This window comes from Petromyzon marinus, unplaced genomic scaffold (assembly GCF_048934315.1).
Source record: "Petromyzon marinus isolate PM22_M1 ecotype Great Lakes invasive population unplaced genomic scaffold, UKy_Petmar_22M1.pri1.0 PM_G_Scaffold_21, whole genome shotgun sequence".
NCBI lineage: Eukaryota > Metazoa > Chordata > Hyperoartia > Petromyzontiformes > Petromyzontidae > Petromyzon > Petromyzon marinus.
In genome coordinates this window covers 2,747,444-2,774,297 of record NW_027422773.1, presented here as the reverse complement: position 1 = coordinate 2,774,297, position 26,854 = coordinate 2,747,444, and the positions used below count along the sequence as shown (strand labels likewise).

General features: G+C 48.0%; 2 protein-coding genes across 5 annotated transcripts in view; both read right to left on the bottom strand.

The window, feature by feature from the left end:
* The window catches only part of LOC142912569 (coxsackievirus and adenovirus receptor homolog), a 71,249-nt gene extending 70,384 nt beyond the window's left edge, over window positions 1–865 (bottom strand). For all 3 annotated transcript variants that reach the window (XM_076060694.1, XM_076060696.1, XM_076060697.1), the window contains exon 1: window positions 755–865. In XM_076060694.1, coding sequence (XP_075916809.1) covers window positions 755–845 — 91 coding nt within the window. In that variant the 5' untranslated portion in view covers window positions 846–865. The remainder of the gene's footprint in view (window positions 1–754) is intronic.
* Window positions 866–4,515: 3,650 nt separating this feature from the next.
* On the bottom strand, window positions 4,516–25,668 carry LOC142912568 (uncharacterized). Of its 2 annotated transcripts, none has more exons than XM_076060692.1 (7): window positions 25,598–25,668; window positions 17,485–17,614; window positions 14,997–15,181; window positions 13,712–13,913; window positions 7,088–7,163; window positions 5,395–5,459; window positions 4,516–4,738 (listed from the first exon to the last, which is right to left on the bottom strand). In XM_076060692.1, the coding sequence occupies exons 2-7, from the start codon at window positions 17,534–17,536 to the stop codon at window positions 4,611–4,613; spliced, it is 708 nt and encodes a 235-aa protein (XP_075916807.1). In that variant the 5' UTR covers window positions 17,537–17,614; window positions 25,598–25,668; the 3' UTR covers window positions 4,516–4,610. The 2 variants fall into 2 exon arrangements, with proteins under 2 accessions (XP_075916807.1, XP_075916808.1); XM_076060693.1 differs by lacking the exon at window positions 4,516–4,738 and adding an exon at window positions 11,665–11,843.
* Window positions 25,669–26,854: the final 1,186 nt, after the last annotated feature.

The following is a 26,854-nucleotide window of genomic DNA, read 5'->3' as shown; positions in this document are numbered from 1 at the left end:
AAGTGTCACCTATGAAGTGTCACCTATGAAGCGTCACCTATGAGTGTCACCTATGAAGTGTCACCTATGAAGTGTCACCTATAAAGTGTCACCTATGACGTGTCACCTATGAAGTGTCACCTATGAGTATCACCTATGAAGTGTCACCTATGAAGTATAACCTATGAAGTGTCACCTATGAAGTGTCACCTATGAAGTATAACCTATGAAGTGTCACCTATGAAGTGTCACCTATGAAGTGTCACCTATGACGTGTCACCTATGAAGTGTCACCTATGAAGTGTCACCTATGAAGTGTCACCTATGATGAAGGTCTGACACGCGAGGGAGACTGTGTCCAGGAAAGACAAAGCTCCCCCGTGTAGCCTTCAACAGGCTGTAGGGGCAAGTGCTGCTAGCGAGTCAGCAGCAGCAGCAGCTGCTACAACATGTGACACAGCACCACGCCCGGCCGCCTTTGTCTCCCTCCCTCCCACCCCCCCCCAGTGGCGACGTTCAACCCAGTCGCTAACCACTGCGCCACCGCTCCCCGTTACCGCACCAGCCTCGTGTGCCAGGCTAGGTTCACTTTGAGACATCGAACACCCCCTCACAGATCCGCACCGCCCGCACCGCCCCCGCCCACCAACGTTATCAACGCCGCTCGTGCCAGGCTAGGTGCACTTGGGAAAACAGAACAAACTTACCCAAACAAACACACACACAAAGCCTCGCCAATAAGACGGCACGACCAGCGAGACAGCCGCCGACTCACCGCTCATAGCGATCGCAGTCACCTGCAGCAGCAGCAGCGGCAGCAGCAGCGGCAGCAGCAGCGCAGAGCGAGACACCGCCATAGCCGCCATCTTGTCTTCTCCTCGGCTCTCTCGCGCCCTGACGTCACGCATCACGTGGGCGAGGGGCGGAGCTCCGGTGGATTCACCCCCCACCCCCTCCTCACGCAACCCCCACCCACGAAACTACCCCCACCCACCCACCCACGGCCACGCCCCTCACCCCATTCACCCAACCCCCTCTCTCTCTCCCCCACTCCGCTCTCAACACGTCACGTGGGCGAGGGGTGGAGCTCCGGTAGACTCCCCCGCCCCAACCACGCCCCTCTTTACAAGGACCCTCCCCCTTCCCTAAGACCTCGGCAAGGTTAAAGGTCAAAAGCAACGAGCCGACTTTTGCCCGATCTTTGACCCTTACCGTCATTCACCATCATCACCGTCATCATTACCATCATCACCATCATCGTCATCATCATCACCATCACCGTCAACATCATCATTACCATCATCACCGTTATCATCATCACCATCACCGTCATCATCACCGTCACCATCATCACCATCATCACCACCGTCATCGTCACTGTCACCGTCACCATCATCACCGTCATCATTACCATCATCACCATCACCGTCAACATCATCATTACCATCATCACCATCACCGTCAACATCATCATTACCATCATCACCGTCATCATCATTACCATCATCACCATCACCACCATCACCGTCATCATCACCGTCGTCACCATCATCACCGTCATCATCACCATCACCATCAACCTCATCACCATCATCATCACCATCACCGTCATCATCATCACCGTCATCACCGTCATCACCATCACCGTCATCATCACCATCACTGTCATCACCACCGTCACCATCATCATCACCGTAATCATCATCATCACCATCATCATCACCGTCATCATCACCATCATCATCACCGTCATCATCACCATCATCATTACCATCACCATCATCACCGTCACCATCATCACCATCATCACCGTCGTCACCGTCATCATCACCATCACCGTCATCGTCACCGGTGGACCAAGCAACTCTCCTCACGTGACCCCTCAACAACAATGGACTACACCCACGGGCGGAGTTTTGGGGTGGGGTGGGGGGCAATGCCCCCCCTAACCTGCACACCTTCATCAATGTATGTTCAGTAGTTTACAAGTTAGGGGCGGGGGGGGTGGAAGTTTTATTAAATGGACCCGCGATTCCGAACGCGAGGGACAAAGCAAACTGGAACCCAACTGTGCTTCCATTCCGCTGCATCTTGCATAGAGAGCGATGCAAAATAATCCACCGCATTCTCCTGTTCAAACTCGACAAGTACTTATTAAATTATTACACAAACCCCCTGCCACTAACTACCACCCCCCCACCCCCCCCCCCCTCGGTAAATATGAAAATCAAACGCTGCCTATGAATACGACGCAAATCCTGATGCAGGTTTGTGTCTCTAGATCATCGGGCGTTCTTCATCACCTCCAGGGGGAATGCGAGATGCCCTCTCTGGGCGTGCGAGACGACACGGCCAGACGTTTCTTTAGAAGGCAAATCGGAAACACAAATCAGGCGTGGGCACGTTGGCGTTGCAGCTCTTTCTTACGTCTCAACGAGAGCATCGTGGGGGTGGGGAGTGTTTGAGGAAGGGAGGGGGAGCGGTTGTCGTGCATGGAGCGACCGGTGACGGTGCTTTAGTAGCAATGTGGAATTTCCACAGACCAATTCAGGACCTCATATTCTTGGTTCTTTCGGTAAAGTCACCGCGTAGAAGGGAAACAATAAAATTATAAAAATTAAATCACGACGTTTCGACAGCAACACAAGCAATCATCATCAGGTGTGAAAACCACAGCAAGAACCATTTGAAAAAAAAAACGCCACTTTTTTCAAATTTTCTTGCCGTGGTTTTTCACACCTGATGATGATTGCTTCTTGTGTTGCAGTCGAAACGTGGTGATTTAATTGTATTGTTTTATATTTTTATTATTTTATTGTTTCCCTTCTACGTGCTGGTGACTTTACCGAAAGAACCAAGAATATGAATCCCTGCAGTCACGAAAGCTTTAAATAAAAAATTAAATTCAGGAGCGTGAACAGGGAAGAGGCGGTGACGGAGCTCAGCGCTCGCTTGAGGCTCAGTCTCTGAAACGAGACGCTACGTCGAGTTACTGCAGACACACGGTCGGTATGAAAAACATCACCAACGTTTATTCAACTCGCCATAGTACAGCACGCTACGCACGCTCACACGGCAGCGGTCACACGGCAGCGGGGGAAATGAACAACCTTCTCTGGTTCTTTCGGTAAAGTCACCACCACGTAGAATGAAAATAAAATAATAAAATAACACGATGAAATTCTCGCGACGTTTCGGCCACAACGCAAGCGGCCTTCTTCAGGTGAAAGGAACAAACCTGTCGGGACGACGGAGCCTCTTCTCTGTTCAGAGCTACATTGAAGCTCTGTCGTCCCGGCAGGTTTGTTCCTTTCACCTGAAGAAGGCCGCTTGCGTTGTGGCCGAAACGTCGTGATAATTTTATTGTGTTATTTTATTATTTTATTCTCATTCTACGTGGTGGTGACTTTACCGAAAGAACCAAAGAAGATGAATCCTTGCAGTCACGAAAGCTTCAAGTCGAAATTTAAAATGAACAACGGTTCACAGCAACGCAACGCGTCCTCACGCAAGCACCCTCCTGAAGCGCGCGTCCCGAGACTCGGGCGAGGCTTTCTCGGGAAATCGACGACGCATCATCATCATCAGAAGAACGGTTAGCGCGCCGTCCTCTGAACCCGCTGACCCGACCTTCATTGCCGGCCGCGGTTAACTTAAATGGCAAGCGATGTCCGGATCGGTCCCCTTCAGCAACCCGCGCCGACCGGCACGGTGAAGTATGGCCTCGCAACCCCCCCATTACATATTCTTAGCTCTTTCGGTAAAGTCACCACTGGCACAAAAACTGACACCTTTATTCAAGGCATCATGTTTGCAATAACCACAACACAAGCAGTCAAAATGCAAACAAACAAAAAAGACAACTCTGATAATGATATTGGCACTGTCCTTGAATTTGATTGGTCCACACCCGAGACAGCTTTTCTTAGAGCCCTTTAGTCTCCACTGGTGTTGGACCTTTTGGCGTCTTCTGGTCCAACACCAATGGAGACTAGGCTCTAAGAAAAGCCGTCTCGGGTGTGGACCAATCAAATTCAAGGACAGTGCCAATATTATTATTATCAGAGTTGTCTTTTTTGTTTGCATTTTGACTGCTTGTGTTGTGGTTATTGCAAACACGATGCCTTGAATAAAGGTGTCAGTTTTTGTGCCAGTTAAAAGGGTAAAACCTATTCCTATATCTTGTTACTGGCAAAGGAGGTCTCATAATGAGAATGATTTTGCGAGGCCGTTGGCGATGGAGGTTAAGCCCATCGGCTCGCCGTCAACTCGCCGCGCGCTCGCGCCGAAAGGCGAGCCGTGTCCGCGAAGAACCAACGCCGGCTGAAGCCGCGATCGGACCGCGGGAGTGGAACCCGTGGTCCTCGGTGGTCCCCCAGTCCCCGACGGAGCTCAGCCACTCGTGGACGCCCGCCCGAGGTACACGCAACAACCTCCTTCCCGACGTGCGACACGCGACTCCGTCACGATCGCGCCGCAGAAACCCCACCGTGGATTTCGTGGTGGTTTCCATGCCGTTCCCGCCCACCCCCCCCCCCAAACATTTTTATATCATTAGAACGTAAAACAACGTAAACAACGCATTATAATAATAATCTAATTATACGATGTGCATGGGCATCGTTGGGTATTCAAGAAAAGAACGAGGTTTTTGTAACGGATGCACCGGGGCTTCCCAAACTTGTCTCCGTTGTCTTGTGGCACTGGGCGGAGTCGGGATGCCCTCCGGATGTCTGCACTTTGACGCCGTTTGCAAAACCTTAAAGGGAAAAGAACCCCGCCACAAAGAACAAGGAATGAAGATCCGAAGGCCGGCGGTCCCTCCCCACCCACCGGCGGTCCCTCCCCACCACCCATCGGCAGTCCCTCCCCACCCTCCGCCGGTCCCTCCCCACCACCCATCGGCAGTCCCTCCCCACCCTCCGCCGGTCTCTCCCCACCCACCGGCGGTCTCTCCCCACCACCCACCGGCGGTCTCTCCCCACCCACCGGTGGTCCCTCCCCACCCACCGGCGGTCTCTCCCCACCACCCACCGGCGGTCTCTCCCCACCACCCACCGGCGGTCTCTCCCCACCACCCACCGGCGGTCCCTCCCCACCACCCATCGGCGGTCTCTCCCCGCCCACCGGCGGTCTCTCCCCACCACCCACCGGCGGTCTCTCCCCACCACCCACCGGCGGTCTCTCCCCACCACCCACCGGCGGTCTCTCCCCACCACCCACCGGCGGTCCCTCCCCACCACCCATCGGCGGTCCCTCCCCACCCACCGGCGGTCCCTCCCCACCCATCGGCGGTCCCTCCCCACCCACCGGCAGTCCCTCCCCACCCACCGGCGGTCCCTCCCCACCCACCGGCGGTCCCTCCCCACCCACCGGCGGTCTCTCCCCACCCACGGGCGGTCCCTCCCCACCCACCGGCGGTCTCTCCCCACCCTTTCTCATCGTCTTCATCGGCCAAACCTCCACTTCCTCCCCCTCTCCTGCCGGGAAAACAACAACAACATGATAATTGTTTTTTTTTACCCTTTTATCTGACAACAAAACTGACACCTTTTTTAACAAGGAGTCATGTTTACATTGACCACAATACCTGCGGTCGGAACGCAAACACAAAACAACAACTCTGATAATGTATGTGGCACTGTACTTGAAATTGATTGGTCCACACCCGAGACAGCTTTCTTTAGAGCCTCGTGCATACATTATCAGAGTTGTTGTTTTTTGGTTGCTTTCCGACCACAGGTATTGTGGTCAATGTAAACATGACTCCTTGTAAAAAAGGTGTCAGTTTTGTTGCCAGATAAAAGGCTAAAAAAACAATTATCATATTTTGTTACTGGCAAATGAGGTTTCCAATGGAACAACAACAATTACCATCGTCATCGTTGCCTGTAGATGGTTGTTGCCTTCAATGCCGTTGCAAAGTACCTTCGTCTTAGAGAAATCAATGTCGTGTGAGCCCACCGCATTAAAACAATGATCAGCACACGGCCGAGGTATTGGTCCTACCGTGTTTCAGATCTGACTTATGGTCACGAGAACGGTCCGAGACACGTCGCTTAGTTTCCCCAATGTAACGACAGCTTAGTTTGTAGACGCTGGGGTATTGCATGTCAGGGATCACATCCTTCACAGATGCGATCAGATCACGAATTTTACGTGCTGTGTTAATTCGAACCTGCATTTTGTGTTTGCTCATTGTTTTTTAATTATTTTTGGTGACCTCTTGCTATGGCAAGGTGATGTTTTTGAATTGGGTCCTCAGACGGTTATTTCCCAACGGTTGGGGTGATAGCTTTACGGATTGTGTAGTCTGAATATCCATTCATCTTGAGAGCTTGGTGTACGTGTTCAAGTTCACTGGCTCGGTGATGACGGTCGGAAATATATCCAGCTCCATAGTGTAGAGCTTTGATGAGGGAATTCTTCTGGGAAGGATGGTGGTGGGAGTCAGGTTTTAGATAAGCATCCGTATGGGTGGCTTTCCTGTAGACAGAGTGTCCCATTGAGCCATCTGGTCTCCTTTCGATTAAAACATCCAAGAAGGGTAGCTTGCCATCCTTTTCCACTTCCATTGTGAATTTGATGTCTGGGTGTATGGAGAGTTGATGCGGTTGAGGAATCTGTTCAGAGCTGGTCGGCCATGTGGCCAGATGACGAATTTGTCATCCACGTACCGCAAGGATGGACGTAGGGTGGATGCCTGGACGGCATCCGTCTCAAAGTTGTCCATGCAAAACATTGGCTAGGATTGGAGATAAGGGAGAACCCATTGGGGTACCTTCAACTTGTTTGCAGAATGTTCCATTCCAGGTGAAGTAAGTGTTGGTGAGGCAGTGTGTCACCAGGGCCGGTACATCAGCATTCAGCCCTTGTTGGACCAAATCTCCAATGCTTGCAATTGTGTCAGGCACAGGAACTTTGATAAACAAAGAGACTACATCAAAACTATCGCGGCGGTGGTGTTGGGAATGGTGATGGTGGAGCTGCTGGTGGTGGTGGTGGTGTTGGGAATGGTGATGGTGGAGCTGCTGGTGGTGGTGGTGGTGGGGGTGGTGGTGTTGGGAATGGTGATAGTGGAGCTGCTGGTGGTGGTGGCGGTGGCTACCTGCACTCGGCAGAGACGGCGTGACTCATCAGCAGGCACTCGGGAACCAGGATTGGGACGCTCCGTCGCTCCCTCGCTGGAGGAAAGAGAACGAGAAGATCACGCGCAGGGTGGGAAGATAAACTCAACAACGCACGGAACTCCGTTGACGCTTCCCGAAATACAACAGCAGCAGCAGCAAGCAGCATCGTCAGGTCTGTTGATGTTTCTGGTTGTTGTTGTCGTAGTTACCGGTGAAATGTCACCAGGTACTCGAATTGTAAAACGTTGTAGTGGATTTACTCTCCAACACACAACCAGTTAGTACTGAACTAGTATACTACACTATAGACTACACGATACACTACACTATATACTACACTATAGACTACACTATACACCACACTGTATACTACACTATAGACTACACTATAAACTAAACTATAGACTACACTATACACTACACTGTATACTACACTACACTATAAACTACACTATAATTGTAAATGTTGTAGTGGGTTTACTCTCCAACACACAACCAGTTAGTGTTGAACTAGTATACTACATTATACACTACACTATACATTAAACTGTATACTACACTACACTATAAACTACACTATAATTGTAAATGTTGTAGTGGATTTACTCTCCAACACACAACCAGTTAGTAATGAATTAGTATACTACACTATAGACTACGCCATACACTACACTGTACAGTACACTATAGACTACGCTATACACTACACTGTACAGTACACTATAGACTACACTATACACTGTATACTACACTACACTATAATTTGATTTGAAGCTTTCGTAACTGCAGGGATAACTCTTTGGTTTTTTCGATAAAGTCACGTATAAATAAGAAATAATGAAATAACATAATAGCGTACGACGTTTCGGTTGCAACACAAGCAACCATCATCAGGTACAGAAGAGCTAAATTTACAAGACAGGGGAGACACATAACCTCAGATGTATATACAAACACCCAAGTAGGGGGAACTGACACAGATACAACAGGGGACACAGAGAGAGAAGCATACCAGACAAACAGGGTTTAGCAAAATTTTTGGAAACCATATAAAGCAACACAGACAAATGTTGTGTGCTGCAGCGCCCTGCTTTGCTCCGTGCATGCCTCGTGCTGATTTTGTCCCATTGTCACTCAGCCTTGCCTTCTCTGCCTGTTTGGGGCGGCTTTGCTGTGTCCTTGTCTCTGTGCTGGCTCGCTCCACGTGGTTGTCTGTGTGTGTCTGTATTTTGAGTCCGGCAAAACAACCCCCTACCTCCTCGCGGTGCGGGACGGGCAACTCTGTCGTGGACAGTGCTGTGGGGGGAGATCCAATTTTGATTGGCTCCTCCCCTCATGGCATATGTGTCCACCACAGGGGCTAAACGGGGGCTCTGGACGGGTGCGAGGGGCTGGTAACCCCTCCACCTTCAATTAATTACCACGAAACCACGAATTAAACTGAAATATGTAACTAATAAGCTTGTGCCGGAGGCCCCGGGGGGCCAGGCGTCTATGACGTCTCCTGGCCAAACCCCAATTGGCGGAGCCAGGAGATTGAATACCTACCCTCGGGGCTACTCCAGAAACAACGAAAAGCCACTACGGGTGGCCACATGGAATGTTCGAACGCTCACTGCAGAGGAGAGGCTGCCACTCCTCTGTCGGGAGCTGGACCGGTACCGCCTGGATCTATGCGGCATTCAGGAGGTCCGGTGGACCGGCTCTGGCTCCTGCCACCATGAGGGGTGGACAGTCCTCTACTCGGGGCAGCAGACTGCCAAACAACAGGGTGTGGGTCTTCTTTTGAACAAAAGAATGAAGGGGGCGTGGGAGCGTGGCGGTGAGGTGTGGGAAGCTGTAAGCCCCAGGCTACTTTGGGCTCGCCTTCCCATCAACCGGAGGCGAGGAATGGTGGTCGTGGTTACTTATGCCCCCACCGAAGATGAACATCCGTGGAGGGATGCAGGCAAAGCCGATGAGTCAGATGCCTTCTATGACCTCCTGTCACAGGTGCTGGCTAAAGTGGCCCCTCGGGATAGAGTCATCATGTTGGGTGACTTCAATGCCCGAGTTGGTCATGATACTGGCACCTGGTCTGGAGTGATTGGAGGGCATGGGCCAGATCAGCTCAATAACAACGGTAGGAGGCTGCTAGATTTTTGTGCAGCCCATGGGCTTGTAATTACCAACATGCTGTTCGGGCATCGGCGCATCCATACAACATCATGGATGCATGCCGGGTCCAAGCAAGAACATCTGCTGGACTACATAGTGACGGACCAGCGAATGCGAGCCCATGTCCTTGACACCAGGACCTACCGTGGAGCTGATCTGCCCTCTGACCATCGACTAGTCATCTGTAAGATGTGCCTGCCATTCTTCCACTCCGGTGGTGGGTGTACACCCAGGACCCCATTCCAACATAAAGTGGCCTGGTCTCAGTTATCTGATGAAAGTTGCAAGCGAGAATTTCATCATCGCTTGCGGCTGGGATTGGCATCGTCCCCGACTCCTCCTGATGTCGAGGGTAAATGGGCGAGGTTTAGGACTGACTCATGCAGCTGCAATGGCTGCTTTGGGTATGCGGTCCAGACCTCCCCAGAGACCCTGGCTGACAGAGGAGGTGTTCAGGATGGTTGAGAAAAAGCGACAGGCCCACTGTCATCGGCTACAGAATCCCACGTCAGAGAATGAGGAGGCTTACCGCAGCCTTCGCTCGGAGGTTCGGAGAGCCGTGAGGCGCTGCAAGGATGGGTGGTGGTCGCGGGTTGCTGAGGAGATGGAGTCTGCCTCAGTGGCCCGTGATCACAAATCTCTATTTAACTCCATCAAAAAAGTAACCTGCAGCGCCACACCTATTACCATCATTAGGGGAAAAAACGGTGATCCAATCTCCGACCCCCAGGAACAGGTTCGCAGATTTGCTGAGCATTTCTGTGAGGTCCTGGGGGAGGGAAAATCCCTCAGCCAGGAAAACATCGTGGCACAAAGTGAGGATGACCCTGCTGAGGCTGCAGTGCCAGAAGAAGAAGAAGAGGGGGCTAAGCGGGCGCGGCACGGGCTAGAGAAGAGATGGAGTGATGTGGTACAGGAGGACGTGGAGCTGAGTGGACTTGCCGATGACTGGTACCAGCGGTGTCAAGATCGGCCTCTGTGGAGGAGGCTCGTGAAGGATGCTACTGGGCAGTTGGAGGCAGTCGCCCTCCAACAACAACGGAGGGCGGAGGAGCGACGCTTAGAACAACGAGCGGAGCGCCGGGTGGCTAAAGCACAGCAGGTTGGCACAGTAGGGGGCACAGGTGGTGCATCAGCCAGTCATCTCAGTCAGTCGACCCGTGGCACCTGGGTCTGCCCAGTGACCTCCTGCCAGCGGGCGTTCGACACTTCACGTGGCCTCACGGTGCACATAGCCTGGCACAAGCGTCGTGGTGACGTCACCGCCACTTAGTGGCGAATGGCGGTTGTTGTTGTATTTTGAGTTTCATACTTTACTTGCAATTTAGCAATCTTTTGAAATAGCGTGATCAACCGGACTATGCGTTAATTGTGTTTTGACCGACCGACTGTGTTGCTTTACATGGTTTCCAAAAATTTTGCTAAACCCTGTTTGTCTGGTATGCTTCTCTCTCTGTGTCCCCTGTTGTATCTGTGTTAGTTCCCCCTACTTGGGTGTCTGTGTATACATCTGAGGTTATGTGTCTCCCGTCTCGTAAATTTAGCTCTTCTGTACCTGATGATGGCTGCTTGTGTTGCAACCGAAACGTCGTACGCTATTATGTTATTTCATTATTTCTTATTTATACGTGACTTTACCGAAAAAACCAAAGAGTACACTATAATTGTAAATGTTGTAGTGGATTTACTCTCCAACACACAACCAGTTAGTGTTGAACTAGTATACTACTTTATACACTACACTATACATTAAACTGTATACTACGCTACACTATAAACTACACTATAATTGTAAATGTTGCAGTGGGTTTACGCTCCAACACACAACGAGTTAGTGTTGAACAAGTATACTACACTATAACTACACTATACTACACTATAACTACACTATAAACTACACTATAATTGTAAATGTTGTAGTGGGTTCACGCTCCAACACACAAACGGTATGTGATGAACTCGTATACTACACTATAGACTACACTATACACTACACTGTATACTACACTATAGACTACACTGCATACTACACTGTACACTACACTATACACTACACTGTACAGTACACTATAGACTACACGATAAACGAGTAACTACTTAGCACGTTTTGTTTATGTGACACAAACCTTACTAATTGGCTGTGTCAGGTGATGGCGGGTTTAACGACAGAGCATTTATATTTACACGATCTCACCCAAACAAACTCTACTATGGACAGGATCAAAATCTCGTGTTTAGAAAGACAGAGAGAGACGCAGACTTCAAATGTACAGCAGACATCAGGGTCAGACCCATGACCTCCTGCATACCGGGCTAGTTGTTAACATCTCATAGCCACCGTGATGATGAGAGACACCACAAATTCAAAATACAGAACAGGTGGCGGGCTTCAGCGCACCTTGCAGACGAACGCGGCGACGACGGCAGCAGCCCCGGCCACCAAGCCCAGCGCTGTCAACGTCGCCACCGCCACCGCCTCCACCACCGCCGCCACCAGCCACGTCCCCTTCGTGGGCGAGGGGAGCGGCGCGGTCGCTGTGGGGTCGGAGGCGGCGTCGCCACCGCGCCGCCGCGGGGCTGACAGAGAACCGGGGCGGCGACGGAGAAGGGGCTCGGTGAGACCGGCACGCGGCGCCACCGGCTCAACGCGGCTTCGCGTTTTGTTCGTTCGCTGTTGTTGCTGCACCCGACCTGAGAGCCGCGCGGCTCGCAGGGCCGCGCCCGATAAAATGAAATGAAAAAAAAAACTTGAAACTTCGCCTGCGGCAAGGCAGGCAGGAGGATCAATCGCTAAAACGTGGCACTGCCTGGACACGGCTCACCGGGGGGAGGGGGGGGGCATCTTCACCGTTATCACTCTAACCCCGCACGCTCTCTTCTAAGGGTGTCGACAACAACAACAACACGGCGCTTGTCGCCAGGCTCGGTGCACTTGAAGACTGGCGGTAGGTCACGGGGACAGACCCAGCAGCAGGCGCCGTGGGGTCGACCGATGCGCACCAGACGTGCGACGTTATCACGCAGGACGCTCAAGGGTATCAAAGGCGTAGCCTCGACAGACGGTTAGGTCAAGTGCCGCTCGCGAGCAGCGGCAATGGAAGCTGGCACGCCACACCAGGGTGGGTGTCCAGCACCACGCCTGCCCGGCTCGCCTTTGTCTCCCCAGCGGCGGTGTTTACAAACCGCACCGGGGAACTCGTTTCAGGCCGACGCCGGATCAAATCACCGTCACCGGCGTTGGCCGCGAACGGGAATCGAACTCGGGCCGCCAAATTCGTAGCAGCAGCAGCGTAGCGCTAACCGCCAACGCAGCTGCTCCCCGCTCGGGCCGTCGCACGGGATGACACCGGCTTCATCCTTCGGGCCCGTGTGAATCGTGCTACACGAGAATTCTCCCCTCGCGCGCACGCCACCGGTACACTGCAGGCAGGCCTCCCTCAGTGCTCGAGGTGCGGCCCCCTGGGAAAAGTGAGCGCTAAAGGAATCCTCGTTAAAGGGGGGCGGTGGGGGGAGTCATTATGCTAGCGTGTATAGATGCTAAACGCGATATCAGAATTTACAAATATAATTTATATTTCGATTTAAAGCTTTCGTGACTGCAAGGATTCATCTTCTTTGGTTCTTTCGGTAAAGTCACCACGTAGAATGAGAATAAAATATTATTGTGTTATTTTATTTTATCAATTTATTATTTTATTCTCAATCCGCGTGACTTTACCAAAAGAACCAAAGAAGATAATTTATATTATTATAATAATTGATCACAGGGACTCCCTACTTACGAATGTCCTACTAGGAACTTTCAGAGATACGAACAAACCGGGTACCCGTGCGTCAGGTCGCCTAATTTGGACCGAGAGTCCCAAGCTCAACAGACGGCGGCAGTGGCGTCTGCAACATCTTCAGGACGTGACGAACGGAAAGGGGTAAAAAAAGCAGCCTCTTCTTTTCGTCATCATCGTGAGACCGCCAAAAATGTTCCCGTAGATATATAAAACCAACCCACACTCTTTGGTTCTATTCGGTAAAGTCACGTAGGTAAAAATAAAATAACAAAAAATCACGACGTTTCGACCGCAACACGAGCGATCATCATCAGGTGTGAAAACCACAGGAAAAGACATTTGGAAAAAAAAGTGTCTAATGGCGGGAGTTTAGGCATTGTGAGCCAGATTGAGGCGTCGATATGGATTGGTGATGTAGAAAGGATTGTCCCGGCGTTGGTTTCAAGTTCACTGGCGATGCCTTGTTTATTGGGGACGGATTATTTTAAGAGGATGCCCTTTTGGATTTTAATTGACCGGGGTTGGGTGGGGTTACCGTTGAGGTTTTTGGAGTCCCCTTCAAATCTAGAATAAAACCAACCCACACCCACCCACCCATCTTTTGCCAAGTGGCCTTTTGTGATCGGACGGTCCCCCCCAAACGCCGCTCGCTCCGTTCACCTGCGACCGTCACGTTCAGCGTCGCCTCCCGTGCCACCGCAACGTCCTCCGCGTTGCACCGCCCGCAGACCACCATGCACCCAATCACGGGGCCGAGGCCCGCGGAGACGCGCCGGAGCCTCACGGAGCAGTCGCCCTTCGCCACGTCGCCCACGAGCGCGGCCACCCCGACGCCGACGACGTCGACGCCCGAGTTGTAGATCTGCGGACGAGAAAAAAGGAAAGGCCGCGATCCGGTGTTGCCGCCCGCCCGCCCGCCCGCCCGCCGTCTCCGGCCCGTCTCTCCCGAGCGTCCCACAGCGGCTCCCGGCGACTCGCGCAGCGTTCCCAGACTCCGGTGCGGAGGAGGCGGCGAAGTTTCGCGATGCACGACTTTTTTATTTTGTTTGATTCCTGCAGCGTACGAATTCGGCCGCGATTTGATTGATGCCCGATTGGCTGTGGCCCCGCCGTCATCCGCTTAAGTGGGCGGAGCCTTCTGCTGGGCAGGGGCAGTAAAGTGTTATCATTCGGCATGCGCGTCTCGTCAGTGACATGTAAATATTCTTTGGGTCTTCCGGTAAAAGTCACGCAGATAGGTTCAAATAAAATGAACCTATCTACGTGACTTTGCCGAAAGAAGGGAAATAATAAAATAATAAAACATAATAACATTATTAGGTTTTATTTTTATAATTTTATTGTTTCCCTTCTACGTGGTGACTTTACCGAAAGAACCAAGAAGATGAATCCCTGCAGTCACGAAAACTTGAAATCGAAATTTTAGCGAAAGACCCAAAGAATATGAACTCGTGAAGTCACGAAAGCCTTAAGTCTAGTAATGTATAACTTATATTAGTGGTTTCTGGCATAGAGATCCACAGAAACTGGTTAAAGTTGTGGATTATCCGTGACTTTGAATTATCCACGGCCGTCTTCCCGATCTGTAAGTGCGGATAATCAAAGAGTCCACTTTATTTGTTTGGAACATCGCACGCTCTTTCCTTGTGCACGTGGGGCTTTATCCCTTGGGTGTGCCAGTTTCATTCAATAGGAAGCCGTTCAATTACGAAATTAGGCAAACTTCTTAAAACGAGATCCTTATTTAAAACAACAAAAAAGTGGCACTCGACGAGACGTTAGCTGGGTCGTTGAGTGACACCGTCACTCCTCCGGAGCAAAACAAACACGCGCAAATAACGCGCCGCCGGTTAAACAAAAACCGCGGCGTGTCAATGCCAGCGGCGACACGGACGGGGGAGTCAGGTCGTTCAAAGTTAGAGCCGGGATGAGGTCCGCCCATCACCTGGATGACGTCGCCAATGGGCGTGTTCTTCGAGTAGAACGCGGGCAACACGGACCACTTGACGATGACGTGATTCGGGTCGGTCGGCGGCGGTGAGAAAGAGCAGTTGATGGTCAAGCTCACCCCCTCCGTCACGTCCAGCCTCTCCGGCAGGGAGAGCCGGAGCTTTGCTGCGACAGTTACATCTGCACGGGAAGAGAGGAGAAAGAGAGTTTAACACGTAGTAGGCTTTCGCGACCAATATTATTCACAATAAAGGTTGTTTTTGGGTTAGATCGCGTTATTTATAAATGTGTCGTAACCCTCCACCACCCGACACGGCCAATCAGCAAAAAAAAAGTGTCACGTTGACAAAAGACAAATAGTTCACTACTTTAGCCCCACACCGGTGGTGTTGAAGAGTGAATCCACAACATTTACAGTTTGAGTATTATTAAATAATACATATTACAATTCCTTATAGGGGAAACACATGCTAATTAACGGATTACTAACGTAGCATATAATCACTAACACACATTACAACTAATTACTAATCTACAACTCATTACTAATCATAACCAATGGCTGATTACCAATCGATTATATAATTACAATTCCCCCCCTGCCTCTCATCACTGCACCTGATATGAGTTAAATGATGACGTCACCCTGCTGCTCTATTTAAGACCGGGAGCAAGCGAGGGCTTTACCATTCTGGCAAATTGCCCGATGATGCTGGATGTATTTACCAGCGAAACGTCGTACTCAAACTGTAAATGTGGATTCACTCTTTAACACACCGGTGGGCTAAAGTAGTGAATTATTTGTCTTTTGTCAACGTGACACTTTTTTTTGCTGATTGGCCGTGTCGGGTGGTGGAGGGTTACGACACATTTATAAATAACGCGATCTAACCCAAAAACCTTTATTATGAATAATATTGGTCGCGAAAGCCTACGTGTTAAACTAATCAAAGAGGAGTTGTGTTAAGATGTTCCAACACCAAATAGACACCTTTTTCAGGGAACCAAGTCTGAAAATGACCACATACGGTACGTGTGGTGACCATGCAAACAACCTCTGATAATATATGCAGTGCTTTAATAATAATAATGTAACTATATTCTTGGTTCTTTCGGTAAAGTCAAGTAGAAGGGAAACAATAAAATAATAAATACATTGCTTGCCGTGGTTTTTCACACCTGATGATGATTGCTTGTGTTGCAGTCTAAACATCGTGATAATTTTATTGTTTTATATATATTATTATTTTATTGTTTCCCTTCTACGTGGTGACTTTACCGAAAGAAGCAAGAATATGAATCCCTGCAGTCACGAAAGCTTTAAATAAAAAAAGTAACGTGACTATAATGTTATATGCATTGTCTTTGAGAAACCGATTGGTCTACACCAGAGACAGCCTTGTTCTTAATGGCCTAGCCTCACCATTGTCAGACCAGGGAACGCCAACAACAGTACAAAGACAATGCGCTATTTCTAGATTTGAAGATTTCGTGACTGCAAGGATTCATACTCTTTGGTTTTTTCGGGAAAGTCACGTGGGTAAAAAAAAATCAATAAAATAAATGAAAACAACTAAATTAAATCATTTAATTTAGTTGTTTAATTCAGCTGTTATCATTTAGATTCTAGATTTTTTTTTTACCTACGTGACTTTACCGAAAAAACCAAAGAGTACAATGCACTATATATATATTTTTTATCAGACCATGTCTGTTTGCATGTTCACCACAAGTACGTGTAGCTGATGCAGTAATTGATTCCTTGACAAAGTTATCTATTTGGTATTTGAACATAATAACATGTTTTCTTGGTCATTTCGGTAAAGTCACATAGAAGGGAATTTTATTGTTTTATATTGTTATTATTTTATTGTTTCCCTTCTACATGGTGACTTTACCGAAAGAACCAAGAATATGAATCCCTGCAGTCCCGAAAGCTTTAAATCAAAATATAATAACATCTGTTTTCTTGGTCAAAAGGGTCAAATCTATTCTTATATTTAATACTTTGATACTGGTGAAAAGGTATCCCATGATAGAGCTGCTCACCCCGAGCTATGAATGCTCCGATACGTGTGGCATTCTCCTGTAGCTCGCCATTGCTCAAGCGCAGGCCCTGGGCTGTTTATTTGTTCAATGCACAGAACACTGGCGATTCCAGCCACCCTATTAGACTCTCCAAATGATGAACTCTGCTGATAACAGCGATGTCGGAAACCTGCTGCCACAACTACGGATTATACGATGGCGGTGCTGACGCGTCTACGGATGACGACGACGATGACGACGCTAGACAAGACGATGCCGAACAACGGCGTCAATGACGATTACCGTCACGGTGACGCTTGCTGGATGCTGCCGCTGCGGTTTCTTGTTCGTGTTATTGTTTCGTTGCGGTTGCAACCCGATTCAAGAGCCGCATGGCTCACAGGGCTCTAACCAATAAGCGAACTGGACTGGTCGGTGTTCACGGTGGTTGTTACCTCGGACCGCGACGGAGGCCAGAAGGAGCACCGCTAGACACCGCGGCAACATGGCGTGGCCGGCGCGTTCTTGCTGCCGCTGGTGTAGCTGGTACACCACCACCGTCCCCTTCTCCTCCCGCCGTGAACCCTATGTATGTTGCGTATTAAAACACAATGCATTTCACACCATTAGATTATTGATTAAGACAATGCACACACCACTACAATGACATTATACAATACAAATAAGTTAACATCTCTAACCTGCAATAAGTCGATCAGACACCATCCTTCCACCGCGCTTCATATTTTAGACCTTAATAATTCACAGTATTTTATAGCATTGAAATGGACGTTCACATTCAGCTCTGAGGCGGCGACCATTGGTTCTTGTACCTCGTCAACAACACCAGCGTTATCGACTGTTACATCACAGCAACATCGCACTCTCCTCACCAAAACGCATTTACAGTGGACGACCGCTTTGGAATACGTTGAATTTGGTCCACGTCGTGTATTTGACGAGAGAAAAAATGTCTTGGGATACGTCTTGCTTGGGGTACGACGCGCTTGCTGCAACTTGTATGGGTCGGGATGAGTCACCGCGTAGAGTAGAGCCCGTTCACGACTTAAACAAAGCGCCGCTCCTCAGTCTGCCTGTCCAGTAGATCTCGTTCAGTGCGCAACCCTTTTGCTACAACTCTCCGTGAATTTCCACGTGGTGTTTTTTGTCATTTTAACGTTAATTTTTTTTGTCAATTAATTCAAGAAGGTTAGTGAGGAAAGCCAAGCTGCGAAGAAAATGGCGAGGATCACTGTCGACGTGAAATAAGAGATCGTAGAAAAAAGTATGACAGCGGCGTGCGCGTCACTGATCTTGCGGTGGCATCGCGTATATGCCGAGAGCAACAATTTAGACGATGGTGAAGAAAACATAACGAAGCCATCGAATCAGCTAACGTTGCAAAAGGGGGTGAAATTTATATCAAACACAAAGATCACGGACATCAGAGCAAGTAGAAACATTGTCTTCTTTGGTTCTTTTGGTAAAGTCACGTAGAATGAGAATAAAATAACAAATTGATAAAATAAAATAAAATAACACAATAATATTCTCACGACGTTTCGGCCACAACACAAGCGGCCTTCATCAGGTGAAGGGACGAGACTGTCTGGTAGGACAGCGCTGGAGTGAAAGAGCCACGTTCAGATCACGGCCTTTAAGCTGTGTGAGAGGAACAAAGCGCCTTGACAAAGGAATTAGCATATAATTTAGCATTGAAATGGCTGAATGATTAGCTTGTGACTGGTCACAGAAATAGTTATGTTAAAAGTTAAAGCATACACATCCGCAGAGGCACCCCTTGACAATGGAATTAGCATAGAATTTAGCATTGAAATAGCTAAGTTAAAGCATACACATCCGCAGAGGCACCCCTTGACAATGGAATTAGCATAGAATTTAGCATTGAAATAGCTGAGTGATTAGCTTGTAACTGCTCACAGAAATAGCTACGTTAAAGTCAGACCATACACATTCACCGAGGCACTTAGTACAAATCAAACAGGAAAATTTAGCATTGAAATAACTAGGCGAATTTAGCATTGAAATAACTGAGTGATTAGCTAGTGACTGGTCACAGAAATGACTATGTTGAAGTCAAGGCCTACACATCTGAGCTATTCACAGTACTATATAGTGAACCAATAAACAACTAAAATATAAATTACCTTAATGTTATCAATAAACTCTATATTCTCCAATCAGCTAAGCTACCAACAATAAGTCGTTATATATCACAATGCTATATGGCGAAAAAATGGGTGGATTCTTACCCTCAACTTTAGCACCACGGATAGCTACGGGCCCCGTTCAGACGGACGAGTTCCTCCATGGTCGGAACAGAGGAGGGGGAGAGAGACAGCTGCGAGGCCCTAGTATACTCCATGTTGTAAAACCATACCATTAACCGTGGTGTGAGAGGTATTAAGAGGCAATGCTGGCGAAAGAGCTGCGGTCTGAAGGTCATCGTAAAAATACAATTAATTAAGAACAGAAATGATTTAAAACATCTTTCCAGTGGTTACTAAGCCAGAATACATCTTCTCGGTTGAAATTGTCTCTGTGCTTGTATATGTGAATGGCCTCATGAACGAATCTCTCATGGTAGCCGGTTGGTTTGCAAAGAACCTCCGTCTTGGAGAAGTCAATGTCATGTGAGCCCACTGAATTATAACAGTGATCTGCCACGGCAGAGGAGTTCGTCCTACCGTGTTTCAAGTCTGCTTTATGTTCGCGGATGCGGTCCGAGATATGTCTTTTGGTTTCTCCAATGTAGCTACTACCACAGAGGCACTTTAGTTTGTAAACGCCCGGGTACTGTATGTCTGGAACAGCATCTTTTACAGATGGAACTAAATCACGGATTTTATGTACTGTGTTGAATCGGACCTGGATCTTGTGTTTATTCAGGATTTTGGAGATCTTTTTTAGTGACCCCTGCAATGTAGGGCAAGGTGATGGTTTTGAGTGGCTCCACAAGAGGATCCTTCTTCATGACTGGAGTGATGGCTTTGCGGATTGTGTAGCCGGAGTAGCCATTAGCCCTGAGAGCCTGGTGTACGTGCTTGAGTTCACTGATAATGTGTTCCTGGTCGGAAATGCATTGGGCTCTATGGCATAGAGTCTTGATGAGGGAGTTCTTCTGGGATGGATGGTGGTGGGAATCCGGTTTCAAGTAAGCATCTGTATGGGTAGCTTTCCTGTAGACAGAGTGGCTCATTGAACCATCATGTCTCCTTTTAATTAAGACATCCAAAAAGGGTAGTTTGCCATCTTTTTCGACCTCCATGGTAAATCTGATGGCTGGGTGTATGGAATTGATGTGGTCGCGGAATTGGTCTAGAGCAGGCTGGCCATGTGGCCAGATGACAAAGGTGTCATCAACGTACCTCTTCCATAAGGTCGGGCGTAGAGTGGCAGTCTGGATGGCGTCAGTTTCAAATTTTTCCATGAATACGTTGGCTACAACCGGAGATAGGAGGGAGCCCATTGGGGTGCCCTCAGTTTGTTTGTAGAAAGTTCCATTCCAGGTGAAGTATGTGTTGGTTAAGCAATGTCTCACCAGGGGGGGTACATCAGTATGCAGTCCTTGATGAACCAGGTCTTCAATGATAGCGATGGTGTCAGGTACCGGGACTTTGGTGAACAAGGACACCACATCAAAACTGACAAGCAGGTCGTTTGGGGACAGGGAAATGCCTTTGATTGTCGATACCAGGTGAGTAGAATTTAGTACCGCAGAGGTGGTTTTTCCAGTGAAAGGTCGCAGTATATCAGCAAGAAAACGTGCCAGTTTGTAGGTGGGGGAGTTGATAGTAGAGACGATGGGACGAAGGGGTGTATCTTCTTTGTGTATCTTTGGAAGGCCATATAATCTTGGTGGTCTGGCAGCAGAGGGTTTCAACGAGAACTGTTTGATCTCATCAATAAATGCTGTTGAATCAGAGATGATTTTGTTCGTTTTGGTGACCAGGCTGTTGGTGGTATCTCTTTTTATTTTTGTATAGCTGCCATCGTCGAGTAGTTCTTGAATTTTGTTGTTATATTCTGTTTTGTCCATGATGACAGTGGCATTGCCTTTGTCAGCTGAGAGGACGACAATATCATCCCTCTTTTTTAATTGAGATAATTCAAAACGTTCGTCTTTGCTGATGTTGCTGGGTGGCAACTTAGCGTTTTTGAGGGTTGCAGCGATTTCAGATCTTGCTACGCTGCAGAGATGTGACTCAAGCCCTTGAGTGCAACGTCGACATGGGCAATGATATCATTAACCGGTAAGTCTCTCGGTGTGACAGCAAACTTTAGACCTTTAGCTAAAACGGATTTCAGACCATCTGAAATTATTATTGTGTTATTTTATTTTATCAATTTATTATTTTATTCTCATTCTACGTGACTTTACCGAAAGAACCAAAGAAGATGAATCATTGCAGTCACGAAAGCTTTAAATCGAAATTTAACCGCCTCTACGGGGAGGGATTCCACACATCCTTAAGATCATTCAAAAGACTCCGGGATAAGAAGGCTCAACTAATCGAGTCTCTCACCTTTCTGAAGAGATGCCGCGACTCTAAGGTAATACCAACCGCATTTACACTAACCTCTGCTGTTGCAACTTCTCTCAATGCAAAACGAATTCTAGCTAGAACTAGCTTCGCTCTTATCTCGGAAAAAATCAGACTTACACGCACCGAACTCGATCAGTTAGACAAGACACTCTACAAATCACACTTAAAATTGACAGCAACAATGTCTACATCGGATTGGGAACATGTAGACAATATGACTACCTCTTCGGCTGCCACTATGTCGAACAAATGTAGGGACAATTTGATTTCCAAATTCAATCACCTCTCCAGCAAAAAATCGGATCCACACACCGAAAAGATAGACGTCAACAAAGTCGTAATTAATCGCAGTAACAGTTCCATTTCTGATGGTCTGAAATCCGTTTTAGCTAAAGGTCTAAACTTTGCTGTCACACCGAGACACTTACCGGTTAATGATATCATTGCCCATGTCGACGTTGCACTCAAGGGCTTGAGTCACATCTCTGCAGACGTAGCAAGATCTGAAATCGCTGCAACCCTCAAAAACGCTAAGTTGCCACCCAGCAACATCAGCAAAGACGAACGTTTTGAATTATCTCAATTAAAAAAGAGGGATGATATTGTCGTCCTCTCAGCCGACAAAGGCAATGCCACTGTCATCATGGACAAAACAGAATATAACAACAAAATTCAAGAACTACTCGACGATGGCAGCTATACAAAAATAAAAAGAGATCTCACCAACAGCCTGGTCACCAAAACGAACAAAATCATCTCTGATTCAACAGCATTAATTGATGAGATCAAACAGTTCTCATTGAAACCCTCTGCTGCCAGACCACCAAGATTATATGGCCTTCCAAAGATACACAAAGAAGATACACCCCTTCGTCCCATCGTCTCTACTATCAACTCCCCCACCTACAAACTGGCACGCTTTCTTGATGATATACTGCGACCTTTCACTGGAAAAACCACCTCTGCGGTACTAAATTCTACTCACCTGGTATCGACAATCAAAGGCATTTCCCTGTCCCCAAACGACCTGCTTGTCAGTTTTGATGTGGTGTCCTTGTTCACCAAAGTCCCGGTACCTGACACCATCGCTATCATTGAAGACCTGGTTCATCAAGGACTGCATACTAATGTACCCCCCCTGGTGAGACATTGCTTAACCAACACATACTTCACCTGAAATGGAACTTTCTACAAACAAACTGAGGGCACCCCAATGGGCTCCCCCCTATCTCCGGTTGTAGCCAACGTATTCATGGAAAAATTTGAAACTGACGCCATCCAGACTGCCACTCTACGCCCGACCTTATGGAAGAGGTACGTTGATGACACCTTTGTCATCTGGCCACATGGCCAGCCTGCTCTAGACCAATTCCGCGACCACATCAATTCCATACACCCAGCCATCAGATTTACCATGGAGGTCGAAAAAGATGGCAAACTACCCTTTTTGGATGTCTTAATTAAAAGGAGACATGATGGTTCAATGAGCCACTCTGTCTACAGGAAAGCTACCCATACAGATGCTTACTTGAAACCGGATTCCCACCACCATCCATCCCAGAAGAACTCCCTCATCAAGACTCTATACCATAGAGCCCAATGCATTTCCGACCAGGAACACATTACCAGTGAACTCAAGCAGGTACACCAGGCTCTCAGGGCTAATGGCTACTCCGACTACACAATCCGCAAAGCCATCACTCCAGTCATGAAGAAGGATCCTCTTGTGGAGCCACTCAAAACTATTACCTTACCCTACATTGCAGGGGTCACTAAAAAAGATCTCCAAAATCCTGAATAAACACAAGATCCAGGTCCGATTCAACACAGTACATAAAATCCGTGATTTAGTTCCATCTGTAAAAGATGCTGTTCCAGACATACAGTACCCGGGCGTTTACAAACTAAAGTGCCTCTGTGGTAGTAGCTACATTGGAGAAACCAAAAGACATATCTCGGACCGCATCCGCGAACATAAAGCAGACTTGAAACACGGTAGGACGAACTCCTCTGCCGTGGCAGATCACTGTTATAATTCAGTGGGCTCACATGACATTGACTTCTCCAAGATGGAGGTTCTTTGCAAACCAACCGGCTACCATGAGAGATTCGTTCATGAGGCCATTCACATATACAAGCACAGAGACAATTTCAACCGAGAAGATGGATTCTGGCTTAGTAACCACTGGAAAGATGTTTTAAATCATTTCTGTTCTTAATTAATTGTATTTTTACGATGACCTTCAGACCGCAGCTCTTTCGCCAGCATTGCCTCTTAATACCTCTCACACCACGGTTAATGGTATGGTTTTACAACATGGAGTATACTAGGGCCTCGCAGCTGTCTCTCTCCCCCTCCTCTGTTCCGACCATGGACGAACTCGTCCGTCTGAACGGGGCCCGTAGCTATCCGTGGTGCTAAAGTTGAGGCTTAAAGGCCGTGATCTGAACGTGGCTCTTTCACTCCAGCGCTGTCCTACCAGACAGTCTCGTCCCTTCACCTGATGAAGGCCGCTTGTGTTGTGGCCGAAACGTCGTGAGAATATTATTGTGTTATTTTATTTTATCAATTTATTATTTTATTCTTATTCTACGTGACTTTACCGAAAGAACCAAAGAAGATGAATCATTGCAGTCACGAAAGCTATAAATCGAAATATTTGTCTTTGTTGTGTGTATGAGATGCATGTGTGTGTGTGTATATGGGAAGCGGTAGTGCAGCGGTGAGCGTGCTGCACTACGAACCTGGCGACCTGAGTGATTCCCACTCACGGCCAACACCAGCGACGATGATCTGAACCAGTCCTGGGCTTCCCCTGGGTCGACTCAGTTTAAAACCTAGTAGGCTTTTGCGACCAATATCATCCATAATAAAGGGACCTTTTTTTGGGTTAGATTGCGTAAATATAAATGTGTCGTTAAACCCGCCACCACCTGACACAGCCAATTAGTAAGGTTTGTCACGTAAACAAAACGTGCCAATTAGTTACTGCTTCAGCACACTGGTTGTGTATTGGATAGTAAACCCAGAACATTTACCATTAGAGTATGACGTTTCACTGATTATTACAACCAGCTTCATCAGGCGATTTGCCATAATTGTGAAGAAGTATTCCTGTTTCCGTCTTTGAAGTCAACTCAGCCTTAAATGAGTACTTGGTGCAGGGTGTGAACATCGCCACTTGGGAGACAAATGCGGCCGGGCGTGGTGTTTGGCCACCCACCCCATCGTGTGCTGGGCCGGCCTTCATAGGTGTTGGCTCCCAGCGATTGCCCCGAGTCTGTTAAGGCTATACGGGGGTCTTTGTCTTTGTGTGTATGAGATGCATGCGAGTGTGTGTGTATGAGATGTGTGTGTGTATGAGATGTGTGTGTGTGTATGAGATGTGTGTGTATATGAGATGCATGTGTATATGAGATGCGTGTGTGTGTATGAGATGCATGTGTGTGTATGAGATGCGTGGGTGTGTATGAGATGTGTGTGTGTATGAGATGTGTGTGTGTGTATGAGATGCGTGTGTGTATGAGATGCGTGTGTGTGTGTATGAGATGTGTGTGTGTATGAGATGCACTGCTGTATAATAATGTACTACTCACTACTGAGTACACAGACAGTCCCCACTGTGTTCACAGCTACCACCCCAATGCACGCATAAACTCAACTCAGTCATTAAAAATGTTAAGTTATGTTTAGCAAACAATAGTCATTGCAACGTTATACTTGAATCTAATAACAAGTTTAAGGCACTGCTGTATAATAATGTACTTGTCACTACTAACCACACAGTACCCACTGTGTTCACAGCTACCACCCCAACGCACACATAAACACACTCACACAGTGCGCTAACCACTGCACCGCCGCTCCCCACACACACACAGTGCGCTAACCACTGCACCACCGCTCCCCACACACACACAGTGCGCTAACCACTGCACCACCGCTCCCCACGTCCACCACAACCTGGCACCCGATGATGTATCGATCGGCTCGGCTTACCGTGGCTGCTGCGCCAAGTCACCTGCAGAGAAAATCGATTCAAATTTCGATTAACTATTCTCGCGCCGATTCCTAACGGGATAACATTCGGAATCGATTATAATAGAATTACGGATGTATGAGTCGATTTCAATTGGGACAACATGGGAACCGATTTATTTGTGGCTTAGGCTAATAAAATCGATTTGCATTGGGATAACATGGGAATCAACAGTGGTCTAAAATGAACCTTCATTAATCGATTCCTACTGTGTAGACGTGGGAATCGACCACGTTAGACGATCACGTGTGTGGGCGTGGTCTCTCAACGTCAATCAACCAGGTAGGGCGTGACTGGTGGAGAGTTTGGGATCTGATTGATTGATTGCTTCTGTGGACAGGTGTCTTTTATACAGGTAACGAGCTGAGATTAGGAGCACTCCCTCTAAGAGTGTGCTCCTAATCTCAGCTCGTTACCTGTATAAAAGACACCTGGGAGCCAGAAATCTTTCTGATTGAGAGGGAGTCAAATACTTATTTCCCTCATTAAAATGCAAATCAATTTATAGCATTTTTGACATGCATTTTTCTGGATTTTGTTGTTGTTATTCTATCTCTCACTGTTCAAATAAACCTACCATTAAAATTATATTTCTTAAAATTATATTTCTTAAAATTATATTTCTTTGTCAGTGGGCAAACGTACAAAATCAGCAGGGGATCAAATACTTTTTTTCCCTCACTGTAAACCCCAATGATCCGATCGAAATGAGGGATTTTGATCGGATCATTGGGGGGCCACGTGTCACCACCACCCCCCCCCCCAAACAGTCATGAGCAGCACCTCCCCACACGCCCTGCCACCGAGAAAAATGTTTCACGTACGAGAGTGAAACTGATATTTTCATTCTCAGCTGGAATTTAGCCAAATGCAATACGCTTGAGAAACCTGGTTTAAAATCACAAGCAAGTTGCCTGAATTTCAAACCCATGGTCTCAGCGGTACAGCTCGGTGCTCTTGACAGGCTGAGCCAACCGGTCACTTCATCGCAAGCAACCGGAAGCATCAAGGTTGTCAATGCCGTGTGCGTCGTCCTAATGGGGAGCGGCAGTGTGGTGGCTTGCAATGCTGTGTTGCGAACCCAGTGAACAGAGTTCAATTCCTCCCCACTCACGACCAATAATGGTGCCGAATATTTAAACCGCTTTCCATGGGTCGGTATGGCTTTAAATGAGTACCTGGTGCAGTGTGATCGTGGTGGTGGTTGTGATGGTGGT